General features: G+C 49.1%; 3 protein-coding genes across 4 annotated transcripts in view; 2 read left to right on the forward strand and 1 right to left on the reverse strand.

Annotated features, from left to right (window-relative positions):
* The window catches only part of BBOF1 (basal body orientation factor 1), a 62,220-nt gene extending 60,625 nt beyond the window's left edge, over nt 1–1,595 (forward strand). Inside the window, exon 11 of the mRNA XM_069735720.1 lies at nt 1,406–1,595. Within this exon, the coding sequence (XP_069591821.1) occupies nt 1,406–1,529 (124 nt within the window). The 3' untranslated portion in view covers nt 1,530–1,595. The remainder of the gene's footprint in view (nt 1–1,405) is intronic.
* A 5,371-nt stretch (nt 1,596–6,966) lies between these two features.
* ALDH6A1 (aldehyde dehydrogenase 6 family member A1) lies at nt 6,967–17,343 on the reverse strand. Its single transcript, XM_069735722.1, has 12 exons — nt 17,083–17,343; nt 16,510–16,554; nt 15,459–15,533; nt 15,221–15,382; nt 15,070–15,148; nt 14,688–14,990; nt 9,857–9,978; nt 9,585–9,774; nt 7,756–7,937; nt 7,476–7,655; nt 7,253–7,351; nt 6,967–7,177 (listed from the first exon to the last, which is right to left on the reverse strand). Exons 1-12 carry the CDS (start codon nt 17,107–17,109, stop codon nt 7,073–7,075), a joined length of 1,569 nt encoding a protein of 522 aa, XP_069591823.1. The 5' UTR covers nt 17,110–17,343; the 3' UTR covers nt 6,967–7,072.
* Nucleotides 17,344–17,368: 25 nt separating this feature from the next.
* Nucleotides 17,369–21,619, forward strand: part of LIN52 (lin-52 DREAM MuvB core complex component) — a 74,482-nt gene continuing 70,231 nt past the window's right edge. For both annotated transcript variants that reach the window (XM_069735723.1, XM_069735724.1), the window contains exon 1: nt 17,369–17,504. In XM_069735723.1, the coding sequence (XP_069591824.1) occupies nt 17,483–17,504 (22 nt within the window). In that variant the 5' untranslated portion in view covers nt 17,369–17,482. The remainder of the gene's footprint in view (nt 17,505–21,619) is intronic.

Genomic DNA, 21,619 nt, shown 5'->3' on the forward strand with positions numbered 1-21,619 from the left:
AACATTAAGTTCACCTGAAACGCATTAGAGTGCACCTTGGTTCATCATGATATTTCACCTGACAAATATCCCTAACTTTTTGTGAGTGATGTACATTCCAATATAAAACGCCCCTCACAGGATTATCATGACAGCCGGGGGTCTGCTGCTGATCCCCATGCTGGACATTACGATCCTACTGTGAACACTGGCCCGGGGCAGGCGTTCATTGAAGATAGTGATTTTTTTTTTTGCTGTAAATAGCAGTGCTGAAGTTGATCTTTTATTTTGCAATTTCAGTATACTAGGATTTTTTTCCCCCATTTTCCATTGCACGATGTGGTAGAACGAATAGTGTCATTGAAAAGTACAAATCGTTCCACAAAAAAAAACAAGCTGTCATGCAGCTATAGTGAAGGAAAAAAAAATTATGGCACTTCGAAGAAGGGGAGGAATAAAAAAACAAAACAAAATGGCCATGGCATGAAGGGTTTACGTCATGTGTATATTTAATAAAGAATGGTGTTTGTCTGATACACGATGGAAAGAGTAATTGCTATTTGTCTGATTTTATGATTTATACCGACTGTTACAATTAAGGCCAAATAGGTTACTGTTTAAAAACATTAAGAATCAGCTGATTGTCCTGGCTGTAGACTCTTTTGCTTCCTCTCCTCAGTAACTGCGATTCCACCTGTCCTGGCTTTAAACTTTTGCTTCCTTTCTTCCTCAGCAGCTGTTCTCATGCCTGTTGTGGCTGTAGACTTTTGCTTCCTCCTCTACTTAGCAGTTGTGATCACGACTGTCCTGGCTGTAGACTCTTTTGCTTCCTCCTTGCTTAGCAGCTGTGATCACGACTGTCCTGGCTGTAGACTCTTTTGCTTCCTCCTTGCTTAGCAGCTGTGATCACAACTGTCCTGGCTGTAGACTCTTTTGCTTCCTCAGCAGCTGTGATCACGACTGTCCTGGCTGTAGACTCTTTTGCTTCCTCCTTGCTCAGCAGCTGTGATCACGACTGTCCTGGCTGTAGACTCTTTTGCTTCCTCCTTCCTCAGCAGCTGTGATCACGACTGTCCTGGCTGTAGACTATTTTGCTTCCTCCTTGCTCAGCAGCTTTGATCACGACTGCCCTGGCTGTAGACTCTCTTGCTTCCTCCTTGCGCAGGAGCTGTGGTATGTGCCGTCCACATTCCTATTCGGTCAGACACAGCCATTACACAGGGGCACATTTACATTATGAGCACAGGAACATTTTTTTTTAAATATCCAATTGTGAAAGTTACAATAAAAATTAAGATGTTCATGCAACATCCCTTTTAGAGAGACAACGGCAGCTGCCTCCCGTTAGCATCATATAATCCTCATAGCATATCTCACTGACAAATCCATCACGTGACAACGGCCTAACAACTTGTCCTTCTTTCAGGTCACCTGGAGCCTCGGAGGAGCACAGACACTCAGTCTTTCTAACTCAACCCATTTCTGGAGAGTTGGTGCCAGGCGTAAAGCTGCCCGACATCCATAAGACAAGATGTCCGATCCTTAGCTGAACGTCTCTACATCCCATCAGCTGTCATGTACTGCTCGCACAGAAGAATAAACGCATCTCCTCTCCATCTGCTCAGTACGTGTTAATATGTGAGGCACACAACACTGTGAGCCGCCATGTGTCTGTCGTGCCAATATTGTGTACACCCAAGCTAGGCATTGTCCCCATTCTCAATATATTGGGGCCCATACACTTTAGTGTAAGGAGACTAAAGGTGAAAATAGAATTAAGACACAAACACCCACCAAATTTATTGTGACCTAGGCTACAGTAGGTGCTGCCAGAGCAGACGAGCCCTGCATGTGGGTCCGCAAGAAAGCCAGAAAATCCATTCCAAGTCTTTGTATGTGGGCATTCGTACCCCTGATTCATGGCCCTATATTCAGCGCACTTTTTTACAGGTGTTGATCTATTATTTATGCACATACTAAGTGGCTATTAAAGGATTGTCGTGTATATTCTGTCATATCTGCAAAGGGAGGATATCCTTAATTTCATCAAGCTGCAGGCTATGGCCCACTCCTGTCCCAGCCCACGGAGGAGGGGGGGGGGGGACATGGGGATGATGATCACAGACTATGATGGGTCTAATTTTTATGGTAGGTACACCACCTGTGAAACAATCTAAAAAAAAAAAAAAAATACAGAAAATCACTCTGTATGATTTTTACATATTTCATGTAATAAAATGCAATTTAATTATTTCATCACCAACCAGCAAGAATTCTGGCTGTCAGAGACCTGTTAAGTTTTTCCATAAGAAGATCTCCTACTCTGTTCTCATTACCTGGAGGAATTGCACCTGTGAACTTCTTACCTGTATAAAAGACACCTGTCCACACACTCCAACCTGTCCAAAGAGTTTTCTAAAGACACCAGAGACAAAATTGTAGACGCGCACAAGGCTGAGATTGGCACAATTATTAGAAAATAGAAGAAACACAAGATGACTGTCGATCTTCCTCGGTCTGGGTCGCCATGCAAGAGCTTGCCTCGTAGGGTAAGGATGATTCCGAGAGAGGTCAGGAATCAGCCCAGAACTACACAGGAGGACCTACCGTATATACTCGAGTATAAGCCGACCCGAGTATAAGCCGACCCCCCTAATTTTGCCACAAAAAACTGGGAAAACTTATTGACTCGAGTATAAGCCTAGGGTGGAAATGCAGCATTTACCGGTGAATTTCAAAAATAAAAATAGATCATGATTTCCCCATGGCTGTGCCATATAGTGCTCTACACCGTTCATATTTCCCCATAGGTGTGAACCATATAGTGCTCTGCACCGTTCATTGTGCCCCCTAGCTGTGCCATATACGGTGCTCTGCACCGTTCATTGTGCCCCATAGCTGTGCCCCATATACGGTGCTCTGCACCGTTCATTGTGCCCCATAGATGTGCCATATACGGTGCTCTGCACCGTTCACTGTGCCCCATAGATGTGCCATATACGGTGCTCTGCACCGTTCACTGTGCCCCATAGCTGTGCCATATACGGTGCTCTGCACCGTTCACTGTGCCCCATAGCTGTGCTGTGCCATATACGGTGCTCTGCACCGTTCACTGTGCCCCATAGCTGTGCCATATACGGTGCTCTGCACCGTTCACTGTGCCCCATAGCTGTGCTGTGCCATATACGGTGCTCTGCACCGTTCACTGTGCCCCATACATAGCTGTGCTGTGCCATATACGGTGCTCTGCACCGTTCACTGTGCCCCATAGCTGTGCTGTGCCATATACGGTGCTCTGCACCGTTCACTGTGCCCCATAGCTGTGCTGTGCCATATACGGTGCTCTGCACCGTTCACTGTGCCCCATAGCTGTGCTGTGCCATATACGGTGCTCTGCACCGTTCACTGTGCCCCATACATAGCTGTGCTGTGCCATATACGGTGCTCTGCACCGTTCACTGTGCCCCATAGCTGTGCTGTGCCATATACGGTGCTCTGCACCGTTCACTGTGCCCCATAGCTGTGCTGTGCCATATACGGTGCTCTGCACCGTTCACTGTGCCCCATAGCTGTGCTGTGCCATATACGGTGCTCTGCACCGTTCACTGTGCCCCATAGCTGTGCTGTGCCATATACGGTGCTCTGCACCGTTCACTGTGCCCCATACATAGCTGTGCTGTGCCATATACGGTGCTCTGCACCGTTCACTGTGCCCCATAGCTGTGCTGTGCCATATACGGTGCTCTGCACCGTTCACTGTGCCCCATAGCTGTGCTGTGCCATATACGGTGCTCTGCACCGTTCACTGTGCCCCATAGCTGTGCTGTGCCATATACGGTGCTCTGCACCGTTCACTGTGCCCCATACATAGCTGTGCTGTGCCATATACGGTGCTCTGCACCGTTCACTGTGCCCCATACATAGCTGTGCTGTGCCATATACGGTGCTCTGCACCGTTCACTGTGCCCCATAGCTGTGCTGTGCCATATACGGTGCTCTGCACCGTTCACTGTGCCCCATAGCTGTGCTGTGCCATATACGGTGCTCTGCACCGTTCACTGTGCCCCATAGCTGTGCTGTGCCATATACGGTGCTCTGCACCGTTCACTGTGCCCCATAGCTGTGCTGTGCCATATACGGTGCTCTGCACCGTTCACTGTGCCCCATACATAGCTGTGCTGTGCCATATACGGTGCTCTGCACCGTTCACTGTGCCCCATAGCTGTGCTGTGCCATATACGGTGCTCTGCACCGTTCACTGTGCCCCATAGCTGTGCTGTGCCATATACGGTGCTCTGCACCGTTCACTGTGCCCCATACATAGCTGTGCTGTGCCATATACGGTGCTCTGCACCGTTCACTGTGCCCCATAGCTGTGCTGTGCCATATACGGTGCTCTGCACCGTTCACTGTGCCCCATAGCTGTGCCATATACGGTGCTCTGCACCGTTCACTGTGCCCCATAGCTGTGCTGTGCCATATACGGTGCTCTGCACCGTTCACTGTGCCCCATACATAGCTGTGCTGTGCCATATACGGTGCTCTGCACCGTTCACTGTGCCCCATAGCTGTGCTGTGCCATATACGGTGCTCTGCACCGTTCACTGTGCCCCATAGCTGTGCTGTGCCATATACGGTGCTCTGCACCGTTCACTGTGCCCCATAGCTGTGCCATATACGGTGCTCTGCACCGTTCACTGTGCCCCATAGCTGTGCTGTGCCATATACGGTGCTCTGCACCGTTCACTGTGCCCCATATATAGCTGTGCTGTGCCATATACGGTGCTCTGCACCGTTCACTGTGCCCCATAGCTGTGCTGTGCCATATACGGTGCTCTGCACCGTTCACTGTGCCCCATAGCTGTGCTGTGCCATATACGGTGCTCTGCACCGTTCACTGTGCCCCATAGCTGTGCTGTGCCATATACGGTGCTCTGCACCGTTCACTGTGCCCCATAGCTGTGCTGTGCCATATACGGTGCTCTGCACCGTTCACTGTGCCCCATAGCTGTGCTGTGCCATATACGGTGCTCTGCACCGTTCACTGTGCCCCATAGCTGTGCTGTGCCATATACGGTGCTCTGCACCGTTCACTGTGCCCCATAGCTGTGCTGTGCCATATACGGTGCTCTGCACCGTTCACTGTGCCCCATAGATGTTCCACATAAATTTGTGCCGCCGCTGCCGCAATAAAGAAAAAAAAACACATACTCACCTCCCTTGATTGCAGCTCCCGGCGTCTCGTTCCGGCGCCTCCATCTTCCCGGCGTCTCTGCTCTGACTGATCAGGCAGAGGGCGCCGCGCACACTATATGCGTCATCGCGCCCTCTGCCTGAACAGTCAGAGAGCAGAGACGCCGGGAAGATGGAGGCGCCGGCCGGGAAGATGGATCGGCGCCCGGCGGCTGGAACGAGGACAGGTGAATATGCTATACTTACCTAGTCCTGGCGATCCTCGCGCTGTCCCCTCCTGTCTTCGGTGCCGCAGCTTCTTTCTCTATCAGCGGTCACCGGCACCGCTGATTAGAGAAATGAATAAGCGGCTCCACCCCTATGGGAGGTGGAGCCGCTTATTCATTTCTGTAATGAGCGGTCCCACGTGACCGCTGAAGAGAGGAAGAAACTGCAGCGCCGAAGCCCGTGGGACGGCAGGGACAGCGCGAGGATCGCTGGGACTAGGTAAGTATACCTCAGCGCCCTCACCCCCTCACCCGCCGACCCCACCGCTACCGTGACTCGAGTATAAGCCGAGGGGGGCACTTTCAGCCCAAAAATTTGGGCTGAAAATCTCGGCTTATACTCGAGTATATACGGTCAATGACATGAAGAGAGCTGGGACCACAGTCTCAAACATGAACGTTAGTAACACTACGCCGTCATGGCACGCAAGGTCCCCCTGCTCACGCCAGCACATGCCAGGCCTATTTGAAGTTCACCAATGACCATCAAATGAGACCAAAATAGAACTTTTTGGTATCAACGCCACTTGCCGTGTTTGGAGGAAGAAGGAGGAGTTAAACCTCAAGAACAACGTCAAAACTGTGAAGCATAGTGGGGGGAAACATCATACTTTGGGGGTGCCTTTCTACAAAGGGGACAGGACGACTGCACCGTATTTAAGGGAGGATGGATGGGGTCATGTATCACAATATTTTGACCAACAACCTCCTTCCCTCAGAGCATTGAAGATGGGTCATGACAGGTTCGTCCAGCATGACACTAATCAGAAACACACAGCCAGGGCAACTAAGGAGTGGCTCCGTAAAAAGTTTCAAGGTCCTGGAGTAGCATAGCCAGTCTCCGGCCCTGGACCCAATAAAAAAAAAATAAATCTTTGGAGGGAGCTGAAACTCAATGTTACCCAGCGACAGCCCTGAAACCTGAAAGATCTGGAGAAGATCGGTATGGGGAAGTGGGCCAAAATCACTGCAAACTTGCTCAAGAACTACAGGAAACGTCTGACCTCTGTAATTACAAACAAAAGGCTTCTGGACCAAGTATTAAGTTTTCTACTGTGTCAAATACTTATTTCACGCAATAAAATGCTAATTAATTATGGAAAAATCATAAAATGGGATTTTCTGGTTTTTATTTTTAGATTCTGTCTCTCACAGATGAAGTGTACCTATGATAAAAACTACAGACCTCCACATTCTTTGTAGATGGGAAAACTTGCAATATATCAAATACTTATTTTTCCCCTTTGTACTACATATGGAATGAAGAGTAGAACTAACCTTGCAGAGTAATGTGTACAAACAAAGCTGAGCTACAAGAGATGAAGGCTCCCAGGTATGTGGTGGGCGGAGGAGCCAGGGGTCCTTCTCCATCCCTGCATAATGTGCACAGCTAAACTCAGCAAGGTTTGTACAGCTGTCATAACAGGCAGAGACGGAGACTCCAGCCACCAAGATGCCGAGCTGCCGATCTCACCAGGGATCTGCACCGATGAATAGTCACGCCAACCCAGAAGAAATTTGCAGTAAACACATTTTAAGAGTTTTATTTCCATTGTCTGATATGAATGAGTTGCAACAAAGGGGAGGGGTGATAGAGGTCCATGGGGTCATGATAGGAGAAGATTGGGGGCAGCTTACCGGCCCATGGTTGGCATGACCACAGCCGGACTGGTTAGTGTGGCATCCTCCTCTTTCCACTGAGAGGTCACAGTCTTTAACTGGGTGTAAAAATGAACCCCCTAAAAGTAAAAGATGTAAAGTAAGGGAAACAGTAACCAACTCCCCCCACACAGGAACCTGCACTAACCCTTTACCTGTTTGCCATAGAAGTTTGTGTCGCCCCGGAAGGAGGCACGGGATCCAGTGAATGAGAACATTGGCAGCGGCACTGGAATAGGCACATTTACTCCAACCTGGAAGTAGAGCAGAGGGTGGTTACAGGTGTTGTGGACGACAATCACCCCACTGTCTGGACAGCCCCATGTTCAGCCCTCCTATTCTTCCACTACACACCAGTCTTCACTACCATGTACCCACCTGTCCCACATCTGCCAGATGAGTGTACTTTCGGGCTGTGGCTCCATTTGTGGTAAAGATTGCGGTGCCATTTCCATAGGGGTTTTTATTGACGATGTCTATCGCTTCATCTAGAGTGTCGGCTCCGAGGACCACCAGCACTGGCCCAAAGATTTCCTCTTTATAGCAGGTCATGTCTGGCTGCGAGAAGCATTACACTCAACAAATCAGTGCCAGCATCTCATGTACTGCGCCATGTCTACCGCTGTCCCTCCAGTCACCAGGCTTTTTGTACACTTACCGTAACGTTGGCCAGTATTGTAGGCCCCACAAAATTGCCATTTTCATAGCCCTTCACTTTGATGCTGCGGCCATCGAGTAGAAGTGTTGCGCCCTGCTTCACCCCGCTGTCAATCAGGCTGCACACACGCCGCTTTGCCTCTTTACTGATGAGGGGCCCCACGTCAGCCCCAGCCTGATCGCCTAGAACACAGGTCATCCAGAGACAGGAGGTAACAAGACTGGACCTCAATACCATGCCACTAACACGATCGAGAAATAATGGGAGCGTGATAAGTTGTGTAACCCAGCAGAAACCCCAGATTATAATGGCTGCCACGTAGGAGGAGACTTCCCATTGCCCCTGATCTAAAACGCCTGGAAACTTGACAAAGCTAGAGCTGACAGATCTGCAGAAGTCAGGCTCGGGAGTAGAGAGAACATTTTCCAGTATTCAAGTATGTGACCGATACAAAACCTTATTAGTTCTGCATTACACCTGGCACGTGTGGTGAAAAATCAGATATACCGAATGTGTGAACGTGGCTCTTTACATCAGCATTAGTAGCCAAAACCAGGAATGGAACAGTCATAGGAGAAGTATAGAAACACATCAATACTTCTGTATTATCACCCATTCCTGGTTACAAATACTGATGTAAATGACTGACCGTGTGAACGTGGCCTTAAGTGCAAAGTTGTATGAAAGTATTCAACCACAAGCAATAAGGTTATGGGGGTGTCCATCCACTCTCAATTCTGTATGGGGGGTGTGGGGATGCTGGTGACAAACATGATGTGCTAACATCACAAGGTCAAGTACAGATGGCATCCTAGTGCAAGTAATGGAAGAGGCGCGCTCATGACATGGAGCCACAGCGCAGCTCTGGTAACGTCAGGTCATTTATAGACGACTGATAACGTGTGCACACTGTTGTAGCTAAGAGAGGCGCTAGTATAGTATCATCAGGTTACATATACCCTGGTGTAACTAGGAGAGGCGCTAGTATAGTATCATCAGGTTACGCAGACACTGGGTTAACTAGGAGAGGCGCTAGTATAGTATCATCAGGTTACACATACCCTGGTGTAACTAGGAGAGGCGCTAGTGTAGTATCATCAGGTTACGCAGACACTGGTGTAACTAGGAGAGGCGCTAGTATAGTATCATCAGGTTACACATACCCTGGTGTAACTAGGAGAGGCGCTAGTGTAGTATCATCAGGTTACGCAGACACTGGGGTAACTAGGAGAGGCGCTAGTATAGTATCAGGTCGTGCACACACTGGGGTAACTAGGAGAGGTGCTAGTATAGTATCAGGTCGTACACACTGGGGTAACTAGGAGAGGTGCCAGTATAGTATCATCAGGTTACGCAAACACTGGTGTAACTAGGAGAGGCGCCAGTATAGTATCAGGTCGTGCACACACTGGGGTAACTAGGAGAGGCGCTAGTATAGTATCATCAGGTTACGCAAACACTGGTGTAAGTATCAGGTACTAGTTTAGTATCAGGTTGTGCAAACACTGTTCTAACTAGAAGAGGCGCTTGATACCCAGAAAGTCACTCATCTCCCAATAAGAGGTGGATAACTTTTTTTTTTTTTGAGTATTGAGGACCACTGTGGTGGGGAATATTACCCCCATAATTACACTAGATGAAATAAGAGAAGTATTGAGCTACATCCTCTGAACAGCTGTACGAAACTCTCAGCTCACTTGCTGCAGCAGTGTCTGGACGGAGGTCCTGCAATGAGGACAGGTTCATGTTCCAGAGCTGTTAGTCTACAGTGTGTTTGAGATGTAACCTATGGAGGAAATGTATTCCCTAGATTGTGCCTTTCTTCTTACCGGCATTCACTTGCAATTTCTTTGCTTTTTCCACCAATTCCGGCAGCCATTTCTTTGCGTCCCCAACCAGAACGGCAGTTGACAATGCCATGCAGCGCTGTCCTGCAGCACCAAATGCTGCTCCAACAAGCTGGTTCAGAGTATTCTCCTTATTGGCATCTGGCATCACAACGCCATGGTTTTTGGCCCCCTGCATGTGAGATGGAGGAGTGATAAGGGTACAGTATGAAGTATCAGTGATCAGTCCCTTCAGAAAGTGCCCTGAAGCATACCATGTTAGACTGGACTCTCTTGCCATTTCGAGACCCTCTTTCATAGATGTATTCTCCAGCCTGGTTAGACCCCACAAAACTGATGGCACGGATGGCGGGATGATCACATATGAAATTCACCGCTAAGAAACAAAACACGTGAATATACAGTATATATGCGATATCCTTTTCAGTGTGAGGAGCAGCCCTAACATGTGTTATAGGCCCATACATCCGTCACTCACTCACTCGTTTATAGAATCCTAGAATGTTAGAAGAGACCTCCTGGGTCAGTGTTCAACACCCTGCTCAATTCAGGATTCACTAAACCATCTAAAACAGATGTCAGTCCAGCCTCGGTTTGAAGACTTCCATTGAAGGAGAACTCACCACCTCTCGCGACAGCCTGTTCCACTCATTGATCACCCACACTGTCAAAAAGTTTTTTTCCCTAAATATCTAATCTGTATCTTCTCCCTTTCAGTTTCATCCCATTGCTTCTTGTGTTTCCCTGTGCAAATGAGAATAATGATCCCTCTACACTGTGACAGCCCTTCAGATATTTGTAGACAGCTATTAAGTCTCCTGTTTGCCTTCTTTTTTTGCAAGCTAAACATTCCCAGATCCTTTAACCGTTCCTTGTAGGACATAATTGCAGTCCGCTCACGATCCTGGTAGCTCTTCTCTGAACTTGCTCCAGATTTTCAATGTCTTTTTTAAAATGTGGTGCCCAGAACTGGACTCAGTATTCCAGATGAGTACTGACCAATGAGGATTAAAGGGAGATAATGACTTCATGTGATCTAGACTCTATGCTTCTCTTAATACATCCTAAAACTGTGTTTGCCTTTTTTGCTGCTGTAATCTCCCTGTCGACTCATGTGAAGTTTGTAATCTATTAGTATACCCAAGTCTTTGACACGTGCTGTTGCTTAGTTCTATTCCTCCCATCCTATAGATGTAAATTTTTGTTTTCTTGTCCAGATGTTAAATACCATTCTATTAATCGCTGCCCATTCTTCAAGCTTATCTAGATCCCTCTGAATCCTGAATCTGTCTTTAGTGTTAGGTATCCCTCCTAGCTTTGCATTGTCTGCAAATTTATTCAGTTTACCCTCATCTAAATAATTGATAAAGATGTTGAACAACAATGGAGCAAGGATATAGCAGGATCTCTTACTCCACCCGCCAGAAAATCAGAAACTCCACCCCCACAAAATCCCATACACCAGGAACTCTGCCCCAATTATCTACCACCATCCTGTGGAAATTATTGCCCTAGAACTACCCTTCCTTATCCAAAGGGTATCTTTACCCCTAACATTCACCATACACAGGTAATACCATCACACACATACACTAGGAATCACACCCCAACTAAACATATAGCAGGAACTTCACACCAAACATCCCCCATCCACTCTTACACCGGGAACCCCACCTTAACGTGTACCCTAGGAATAGAAAGAAGTGATTGTTGTCAGGACATTACATAGACAGTCACTGCTGTGTGCTCCACGCTCATTGCAGGGCGTGTTCTAGGGCCACATATCTGGTGCACTGCAGGCCATCTGGGCTGTGTACACACACACACACACACACACACACACACGTAATGTATTTAGAGAAAAGATGGTTGTGTCCCTCTCCCACTATTGAGAATGACGGCTGCTCCCCCACGGCCCTCCATGGGTACTGCACTATATACAGGAGCTTCTCACTAAGTGAGATTATCAAAAAGTTAATTTCAGTTCTTCAATACAAAAAGGTGAAACTCACTACAGAGAGTCATTACAAACAGAGTGATCTATTTCAAGTGTTTATTTCTGCTAATGTTGATGATTATGGCTTACAGCCAATGAAAACCCAAATGCCATTAGCTCAATAAATTAGAATACTTTATAACACCAGCTTGAAAAATGATTTTAAAATCCAAAATGTTGGCCTACTGAAATGTACAGTATGTTCAATAAATGTACTCCATACTTGGTCGGAGCTCCCTTTGCATCATCACGGCGTGGCATGGAGGCAATCAGCCTGTGGCACTACTAAGGTGTTATGGAAGCCCAGGTTGCTTTGACAGCAGCCTTCAGCTCGTCTGCATTGTTGGGTTTGGAGTCTCATCTTCCTCTTGACAATATCCCATAACCACAGATGGAAACAGAGCGAGCAGGCACGGTGCGGCCCGTGGACCTCTGATTTCCAGTCCCACGGCTTTCTCGGTCCGTGTGCCGGACTTAGCCAGATGTGGCCCACACTTTGTCCAGGTCTGCTCTATGGGGTTAAGGTCAGGCGAGTTTGCTGGCCAATCAAGCACAGTGATACTGTTGTTTGTAAACCAGGTATTGGTACTTTTGGCAGTGTGGACAGGTGCCAAGTCTTGCTGGAGAATGACATTTCCATCTCCAAAAAGCTTGTCGGCAGAGGGAAGCATGAAGTGCTCTAAAATGTCCTGGTAGACAGCTGCGCTTATCTACAGCATTCTGTAATGCTGTAGATAAGCCGCCGATGTTACCTGAAAGAGGAGAAAAAGGTTAGATTATACTCCCCCAGAGGCGGTCCTGCTCCGATGGGTGTCTCAGGTCCGGAACAGCGCCTCCCATCTTCATTCCATGACGTCATCTTCTGGTCTTCACGCCGCGGCTCCGGTGCAGGCGTACTTTGTCTGCCCTGTTGAGGGCACAGCAAAGTACTGCAATGCGCAGGCGCCAGAAAGGTCAGAGAGGCCCAGCACCTGCTCGCTGCAGTACTTTGCTCTGCCCTCAACAGGGCAGACAAAGTACGCCTGCGCTGGAGCTGCGGCGTGAAGACCAGAAGAGGACGTCATGAAATGAAGATGGGTGTCTCAGGTCCGCTCTGGCGCCTCCTATTTGACCGGACCGCCCCTGGGTGAGTATAATCTAACCTCTTTCTCCTCTTTCAGGTTACATCGGGGGGCTTATCTACATTACAGAATGCTGTAGATAAGCTGCTGATGACAGTGAGCTTACCTCACCATTGATTTTGGGGGTGACAGGTTCCCTTTAATAAAACACAGTGGCCTATACCAGCAGATGACATGGCTCCCAAACCATCGCTGGTTGTGGAAACTTCACACTAGATCTCAAGCAGCTTGGATTGTGGCCTCTCCACCCTTCCTCCAGTCTCTGTGACCTTGATTTCCAAATGAAATGCAAAATTTACTTTAATCTCAAAATAACACCTTGGACCACTGAGCAACAGTCCAGCTCTTTTTCTCCTTGGCCCAGGTAAGACACTTCTGGCGTTGTCTATTGGTCATGAGTGGCTTGACACAAGGAAGGCGACTCTTGTAGCCAATTGAGGGGTATATTATGTATACCCCTCCTCACATGTAAAGTGCCATGGAATAAATAGCGCTATAATAATAATAATGTCCTGGATACGTCTGTGTGTGGTGGCTCTTGAAGCAATGACTCCAGCAGCAGTCCACTCCTTGTGAATCTTCCCCAAGTTTTTGAATGGCCTTTTCTTAATCCTTTAAGGCTGCGGTTATCCCGGTTGCTTGTGTACCATTTTCTACCACACTTTTTCCTTCCACTAAACTTTCCATTAATATGCTTGGATAAAGGACTGTGAACAGTCAGCTTATTTAGCAATGACCTTTTGTGGCTTAGGGTACTTTCACACTAGCGTTGTGTGACGTACGTCGCAATGCGCCGTTTTGGAGAAAAAAACGCATCCTCCAAAGTTGCCCGCAGGATGCGTTTTTTTTCCATAGACTTGTATTAGCCGATGCATTCCGACGTATGGCCACACGTCGCATCCGTCGTGCGACGGATGCTTCGTGTTTTGGTGGACCGTCAGCACAAAAAAAAAAAAATGCTGCATGTAACGGTTTTTTGTGCGTCGTGTCCGCCATTTCCGACCGCGCATGCGCGGCCAGAACTCCGCCCCCTCCTCCCCAGACCTTACAATGGGGCAGCGGATGCGTTGTAAAACTGCATCCGCTGCCCCCGTTGTTCATTTTATTCGCAGTTTGCGTCGGTACGTCTGGCCGACGCATGGCAACGGCCCCGTACTGACGCTAGTGTGAAAGTAGCCTTACCCTCCTTGTGGAATGTGTCAATGACTGCCTTCTGGACATCTTGCAAGTCAGTCTTCCCCCATGATTGTGGAGCTACTGAAACAGACTAATGGACCTTTATAAATGCTTAGGAAGCCTTTGCAGGTGTGTTTTTTTCTTAAATATTCTAATTTACTAAGATAATGACTTTTGGGTTTTCATTGGCTGTAAGCCATAATTATCAGGCTATGTGCACACATTGCAGATTCGCAGCAGTTTTCCATGCATTGTACAGTACCATGTAAACCTATGGAAAACAAAATCCACAGTGCACATGCTGCGGAAAATACCACGTGGAGACGCTGCATTGTATTTTCCGCAGCATGTCAATTCTTTGTGCTGATTCCGCAGCGTTTTAGATCTGCTCCTCAATAGGAATCCGCAGGTGTTAAAACACAGGTGAAAACCTCACAAAAAAATGCTGGAAATCCGCGGGTAATCCGTAGTGCGTTTTACCTGCGGATTTTTCAAAATCTGCGCGGAGAATTCCGCACACGAATCCGCAACGTGTTCACATAGCCTCAACATTAACAGAAATAAACACGTGAAATAGATCTCTCTAATGACTCTATATAATATACGAGTTTCACTTTTTGTTTAGAAGAACTGAAATAAATGGACTTTTTGATGATATTCTAATTTTGTGAGACGCACCTGTATATACCTGCGTTCCCAAAGCTGACTGGGTACTTCAGAGCCACCTTCTTGGAATCAGATAAAGTTAAGTCTTAAAGGAAAGTTACCCTATTGTGGGTGTTTGGACCTCACCTGAGTGCTGACCATGTATAATATTCAAGGTGCCATCTGGAGCGCCAGCATCTTGTAACAACTGGGCAAGAAACATGGTGGCTCCAGGAACACGCTCGGACGGCTTCATCAGGTACGTGTTCCCACAAACCATGGCCATGGGGAACATCCAGAGCGGGATCATGGCAGGAAAGTTAAAGGGAGCAATGCCAGCGCAGACACCCAGGGGCAGGCGGAAAGTGTAAGTGTCCATGTCCTTGGTCAGAGAGGGCAAGGTCTCCCCTAGCATGAGCGAGGTCACACTACATGCGTGCTCTACCACCTCTAGAAAAAGCAAAGGTCACAAGTCAGCAAGAAGCAGCAGCTCGGCAGCCACACAGACAGTCGACTCATCGGGCCTTACGCAATCCACGGAAGACATCTCCTTCTGCATCGGCCAACGTCTTCCCCTGCTCCAGCGTGATCAGACGTGCCAGCTCTTTCTGGAGAGAAGAGGGACCATGAACCTGTCCTCATTCACAACGGTCTCCACTACCCACCGTCCTCCTTATTACCAGGTTATCCTTAATGAGCTGCTGGTAGCGCAGGAAGATCTGCTGCCGGTTCAGGATGGAGGTCTCCGACCAGGCTGGGAACGCACGTTCACAAGCCTTGACCGCTGCTTCCATCTCACCCTGCGTGGCTTGTGGCACCCGCCCGATCACCTCATTCGTGGCCTGGCAACAGCAGACATATCAGCTTTAATATCGGCAGTCAGCGCCTGGTGCACACAGGAAGCCCAACATTTCTTACCGGGTTGTGAATGTCAATCCAGTCGGACGTCTTCGACTCCACAAAATGCCCATTTATAAAGAGTTTGGTGAGAGGCTGAAGAGGAAAGCAATGTTCAGTGTCGAATGTGCCAGTCAGGCGACGAGTAAAGACTCTACCCCAGCAGCAACCATAGCCCAGAATGCCCCTCCCAGGTTCAGAAAATGTGACAACAGCACCAGAGAGCACCATGGTACCAGCCTGTGTGTGTGGGGGGATGGGCACTAGAAGAGGGCAGCGGTACCAGCTCGTGTGTTAGGGGGGGGCACTAGAGTAGGGCAGCGGTACCAACATGTGGGGGGGGTGTACTAGAGAAGGGCGGCAGCACCAGCAAGGGGGGGTGTACTAGAAAAGGGCGGCAGTACCAGCCTGGGGAGGGGGGTACTAGAGAAGGGTGGCAGTACCAGCCTGGGGAGGGGGGTACTAGAGAAGGGTGGCACTAGAGAAGGGTGGCAGTACCAGCCTGGGGAGGGGGGTACTAGAGAAGGGTGGCAGTACCAGCCTGGGGAGGGGGGTACTAGAGAAGGGTGGCAGTACCAGCCTTGTGGTGGGGGGGCTCTAGAGTAGGGCAGCGGTATCAGCCTGTGGGGGGGTACTAGAGAAGGGCAGCAGTACCAGCCTGTGGGGGGGCACTAGAGGAGGGCAGCAGTACCAGCCCAGGGGGAAGGGGGCACAGGTATCAGCCTGTGGGGGAGGGGGCACTAGAGGAGGGCAGCGGTACCAGCCCAGGGGGGAGGGGCACAGGAATCAGCCTGTGGGGGAGGGGGCACTAGAGGAGGGCAGCGGTGTAGGAGGGACACACACACACACACTAGAGTGGGGCAGCGGTTCCAGCCCCTGGGGAAGGGACAGTTCTTCTGTACGCCATAGTTTAGGATTAGTGGTTCTATTCCAGACTCCAGGCCATCGGCGCCCCTGTGGCCCGTCATACATCACTTTCACACTCAGAGATATACAGTGGGCAAAACTCGTCTGCACATTACCAACCGCACTAGTGTAACCACAGTCCCCCCCAACGTGTCACACGACTCACCACGGCCGCAGAGGAATAATTCACGCGTGCAATCCTAATTGAAGGCTGAGAAAGACACAAAACAGAGGTCAGCAGGAGCCCCCCCGAGCACAGAGCCCCCTGCCCAGCCGCTCCCCCTCTCATCCGCAGGAGCCCCCCGAGCACAGAGCCCCCTGCCCAGCCGCCCCCCGAGCACAGAGCCCCCTGCCCAGCCGCCCCCCTCTCTTACCCGCAGGAGCCCCCCTGAGCACAGAGCCCCCTTCCCAGCCGCCCCCCTTTCTTACCCACTTGAGCCCCCCCAAGCACAGAGCCCCCTGCCCAGCCGCCCCCCCTCTCACCCGCAGGAGCCCCCCCGAGCAAAGAGCCCCCTGCCCAGCCGCTCACCCGCAGGAGCCCCCCGAGCACAGAGCCCCCTGCCGAGCCGCCCCTCTCTTACCCGCAGGAGCCCCCCGAGCACAGAGCCCCCTGCCCAGCCGCCCCTCTCTTACCCGCAGGAGCCCCCCGAGCACAGAGCCCCTTGCCCAGCCGCCCCCCCTCTCACCCGCAGGAGCCCCCCTGAGCACAGAGCCCCCTGCCCAGCCGCCCCTCTCTTACACGAAGGAGCCTCCGGAGCTGCAGCATCCTGCCGGACTCTATGCAGCAGACTGACACTTTACTAATTAGAATGACACATAGCTCCACCCCGCTGCTGCCTATTGGCTGCTGGCACCACGGCCCCCTCTCCAGGATCAACCATTGGTCCTGACAACATAAAAAGGAAGGTCGTGACCTATAACCTCCGATCGACTTCAGAGGCAGTTTTCTAATTTCTACCGTGTCAGGACCACTCGGGCGGCCATGATGACTCCTGGCGGAAGTGGCACTGTTTGGTAGTCATGGTAAAATATAGACGGGGACTGGCGCTGCCGCGAAACGTACGTGACGTGTGTCTGACCCCGACTCCCGACCAATCACAAGACGCAGATGCGTCACGTGATACAGGCTGCTTCAAATAATGGCGGCTGCGGCCACTGAGGGTAAGGAAGTGGGGGAACGTACATCGCGGCCGCTGCGAGGAGAGGCCAGGAGAAGGAGAGACCAAGGGTAGGGCTGAGACAGTAAGAGGAAGGTCTGTGGTGTGGAGAGTGCTAGGGTAGGGCGGAGATGATGCGAGGAGGGTCCGGGGGGAGGAGAGTTCTTGGGTAGGGAGGAGACGATGCAAGGAGAGTCCTAGGGAAGGGTGGGGAAGGTACAAGGAGGGTCCGGAGAGACAAGAGTCCTAGGGTAGGGAGGAGAGTCCTAGGGTAGGGCGAGGAGTGTTGTGAATTCTGTGGCTGAATTCACTTCTGTGGTCACAAGTGGTACTGCAGCTTCTGGGCTTCCTCCCTCAGGTGTTCTGGTGAGCTCGTTGGCTGCCTTGTTATTTAACTCCACCTGATTCTGTCTTCCTTGCTCCTTGTCAATGTTCCAGTGTTGGATCTGAGCTTCTGGATCTTTCCTGTGGCCTGCTGCTCTGCTTAGATAAGTGCTTCTTTGCTTTTGTTGCTGTTTTTTCTGTCCAGCTTGTCTATTCGTTTTTGCTGGAAGCTCTGAGACGCAAAGGGTGTACCGCCGTGCCGTTAGTTCGGCACGGTGGGTCTTTTTGCCCCCTTTGCGTGGTTTTTTGCTTTAGGGTTTTTTGTAGACTGCAAAGTTCTCTTTGCTATCCTCGCTCTATCTAGAATATCGGGCCTCACTTTGCTGAATCTATTTCATCCCTACGTTTTGTCTTTTCATCTTGCTAACAGTCATTATATGTGGGGGGCTGCCTTTTCCTTTGGGGTATTTCTCTGAGGCAAGTCAGGCTTGTTTTTCTATCTTCAGGCTAGTCAGTTCCTCAGGCTGTGCCGAGTTGCATAGGTAGTGTCAGGCGCAATCCACAGCTGCCTTTAGTTGTGTTTAGGATAGGATCAGGTATTGCGGTCTACAGAGATTCCACGTCTCAGAGCTCGTTCTATTGTTTTTGGGTTATTGTCAGATCACTGTATGTGCTCTGATTGCTGGCACACTGTGTCACAGGATTGCCTACATAACAGTACAAGGAGCCAAAACTAATGATTCTCAATAGAGGGAAAAAAGAAGTTCTGACATCATTTTTTTTTCTCAGCTCTTTGTTCAGTCTTTTTTTTCCCCTAGACATTTGGGTGTTTCAGGACACAGGTGTGGACATGGATATTCAGGGTCTGTGCTCTTCAATGGATAATCTCGTTACAAATGTACAAAAGATTCAAGATACTATTGATCAGAAATCTATGTTAGAACCAAAAATTCCTATTCCTGATTTGTTTTTTGGTGATAGAACTAAGTTTCTTAGTTTCAAAAATAATTGTAAGCTATTTCTGGCCTTGAAACCTCATTCTTCTGGTAATCCTGTTCAACAAGTTTTGATTATTATTTCTTTTTTGCGCGGCGACCCTCAGGACTGGGCATTTTCTCTTGCGCCAGGAGACCCTGCATTGAGTAATGTCAATGCGTTTTTCCTGGCGCTCGGATTGCTGTACGATGAGCCTAATTCAGTGGATCAGGCTGAGAAAAATTTGCTGGCTTTGTGCCAGGGTCAGGATGATGTAGAAGTATATTGTCAGAAATTTAGGAAGTGGTCAGTACTCACTCTGTGGAATGAATCTGCGCTGGCAGCTTTATTCAGAAAGGGTCTCTCTGAGGCTCTTAAGGATGTCATGGTGGGATTTCCGATGCCTGCTGGTTTGAATGAGTCTATGTCTTTGGCCATTCAGATCGGTCGACGCTTGCGCGAGCGTAAATCTGTGCACCATTTGGCGGTATTGTCTGAGATTAAACCTGAGCCTATGCAGTGCGATAGGACTATGACCAGAGTTGAACGACAGGAACACAGACGTCTGAATGGGCTGTGTTTCTACTGTGGTGATTCCACTCATGCTATTTCTGATTGTCCTAAGCGCACTAAGCGGTTCGATAGGTCTGCCGTCATTGGTACTGTACAGTCCAAATTCCTTCTGTCCATTACCTTGATATGTTCTTTGTCATCGTATTCTGTCATGGCGTTTGTGGATTCAGGCGCTGCCCTGAATCTGATGGATTTGGATTATGCTAAACGTTGTGGGTTTTTCTTGGAGCCTTTGCGGTGTCCTATTCCGTTGAGAGGAATTGATGCTACACCTTTAGCCAAGAATAAACCTCAGTACTGGGCCCAGCTGACCATGTGCATGGCTCCTGCACATCAGGAGGTTATTCGCTTTCTGGTGCTACATAATCTGCATGATGTGGTCGTGTTGCGGTTGCCATGGCTGCAAACCCATAATCCAGTATTGGATTGGAACTCTATGTCGGTATCCAGCTGGGGTTGTCAGGGGGTACATGGTGATGTTCCATTTTTGTCTATTTCGTCATCCACTCCTTCTGAGGTCCCAGAGTTCTTGTCTGATTATCAGGATATATTTGAGGAGCCCAAGTCCGATGCCCTACCTCCGCATAGGGATTGTGATTGTGCTATCAATTTGATTCCTGGTAGTAAATTCCCTAAAGGTCGATTATTTAATTTATCCGTGCCTGAACACGCCGCTATGCGCAGTTATGTGAAGGAATCCCTGGAGAAGGGACATATTCGCCCATCATCATCACCACTTGGAGCAGGGTTCTTTTTTGTAACCAAGAAGGATGGTTCGCTGAGACCGTGTATTGATTACCGCCTTCTTAATAAGACCACTGTTACATTTCAGTATCCCTTGCCATTGTTATCTGACTTGTTTGCTCGGATTAAGGGGGCTAGTTGGTTCACTAAGATAGATCTTCGTGGTGCGTATAATCTGGTGAGAATCAGGCAAGGAGATGAATGGAAAACTGCATTTAATACGCCCGAGGGTCATTTTGAGTATCTAGTGATGCCGTTCGGACTTGCCAATGCTCCATCTGTGTTTCAGTCTTTTATGCATGACATCTTCCGTGAGTATCTGGATAAATTCCTGATTGTTTACTTGGATGACATTTTGATCTTCTCAGATGATTGGGAGTCTCATGTGAAGCAGGTCAGAATGGTTTTCCAGGTCCTGCGTGCTAATTCTTTGTTTGTGAAGGGATCAAAGTGTCTCTTTGGTGTGCAGAAAGTTTCATTTTTAGGGTTCATCTTTTCCCCTTCTACTATCGAGATGGATCCGGTTAAGGTCCAAGCCATCCAGGATTGGACTCAGCCGACATCTCTGAAAAGTCTGCAAAAGTTCCTGGGCTTTGCTAATTTTTATCGTCGCTTCATCTGTAATTTTTCTAGCATTGCCAAACCATTGACCGATTTGATCAAGAAGGGTGCTGATTTGGTTAATTGGTCTTCTGCTGCTGTGGAAGCTTTTCAGGAGTTGAAGCGTCGTTTTTGTTCTGCCCCTGTGTTGTGTCAACCAGATGTTTCTCTTCCGTTCCAGGTCGAGGTTGATGCTTCTGAGATTGGAGCAGGGGCGGTTTTGTCACAGAGAGGTTCTGGTTGCTCAGTGTTGAAACCATGTGCTTTCTTTTCCAGGAAGTTTTCGGCTGCTGAGCGTAATTATGATGTGGGCAACCGAGAATTGCTGGCCATGAAGTGGGCATTCGAGGAGTGGCGTCATTGGCTTGAAGGAGCTAAGCATCGCGTGGTGGTATTGACTGATCATAAGAACTTGACTTATCTCGAGTCTGCCAAGCGCTTGAATCCTAGACAGGCCCGTTGGTCGTTATTTTTTGCTCGCTTCGATTTTGTGATTTCGTACCTTCCGGGCTCTAAAAATGTGAAGGCGGATGCTCTGTCTAGGAGTTTTGTGCCCGACTCTCCGGGTGTATCTGAGCCGGCGGGTATCCTCAAGGAAGGAGTGTCTGCCATCTCCCCTGATTTGCGGCGAGTGTTGCAAAAATTTCAGGCGAATAAACCTGATCGTTGTCCGGCGGAGAAACTGTTCGTCCCTGATAGGTGGACTAGTAAAGTTATCTCCGAACTTCATTGTTCGGTCTTGGCTGGTCATCCTGGTATCTTTGGTACCAGAGAGTTAGTGGCTAGATCCTTCTGGTGGCCATCTCTGTCACGGGATGTACGTACTTTTGTGCAGTCCTGTGGGATTTGTGCTAGGGCTAAGCCCTGTTGTTCACGTGGCAGTGGGTTGCTTTTGCCCTTGCC

Source organism: Ranitomeya imitator, chromosome 1 (assembly GCF_032444005.1).
Source record: "Ranitomeya imitator isolate aRanImi1 chromosome 1, aRanImi1.pri, whole genome shotgun sequence".
NCBI classification, from domain to species: domain Eukaryota; kingdom Metazoa; phylum Chordata; class Amphibia; order Anura; family Dendrobatidae; genus Ranitomeya; species Ranitomeya imitator.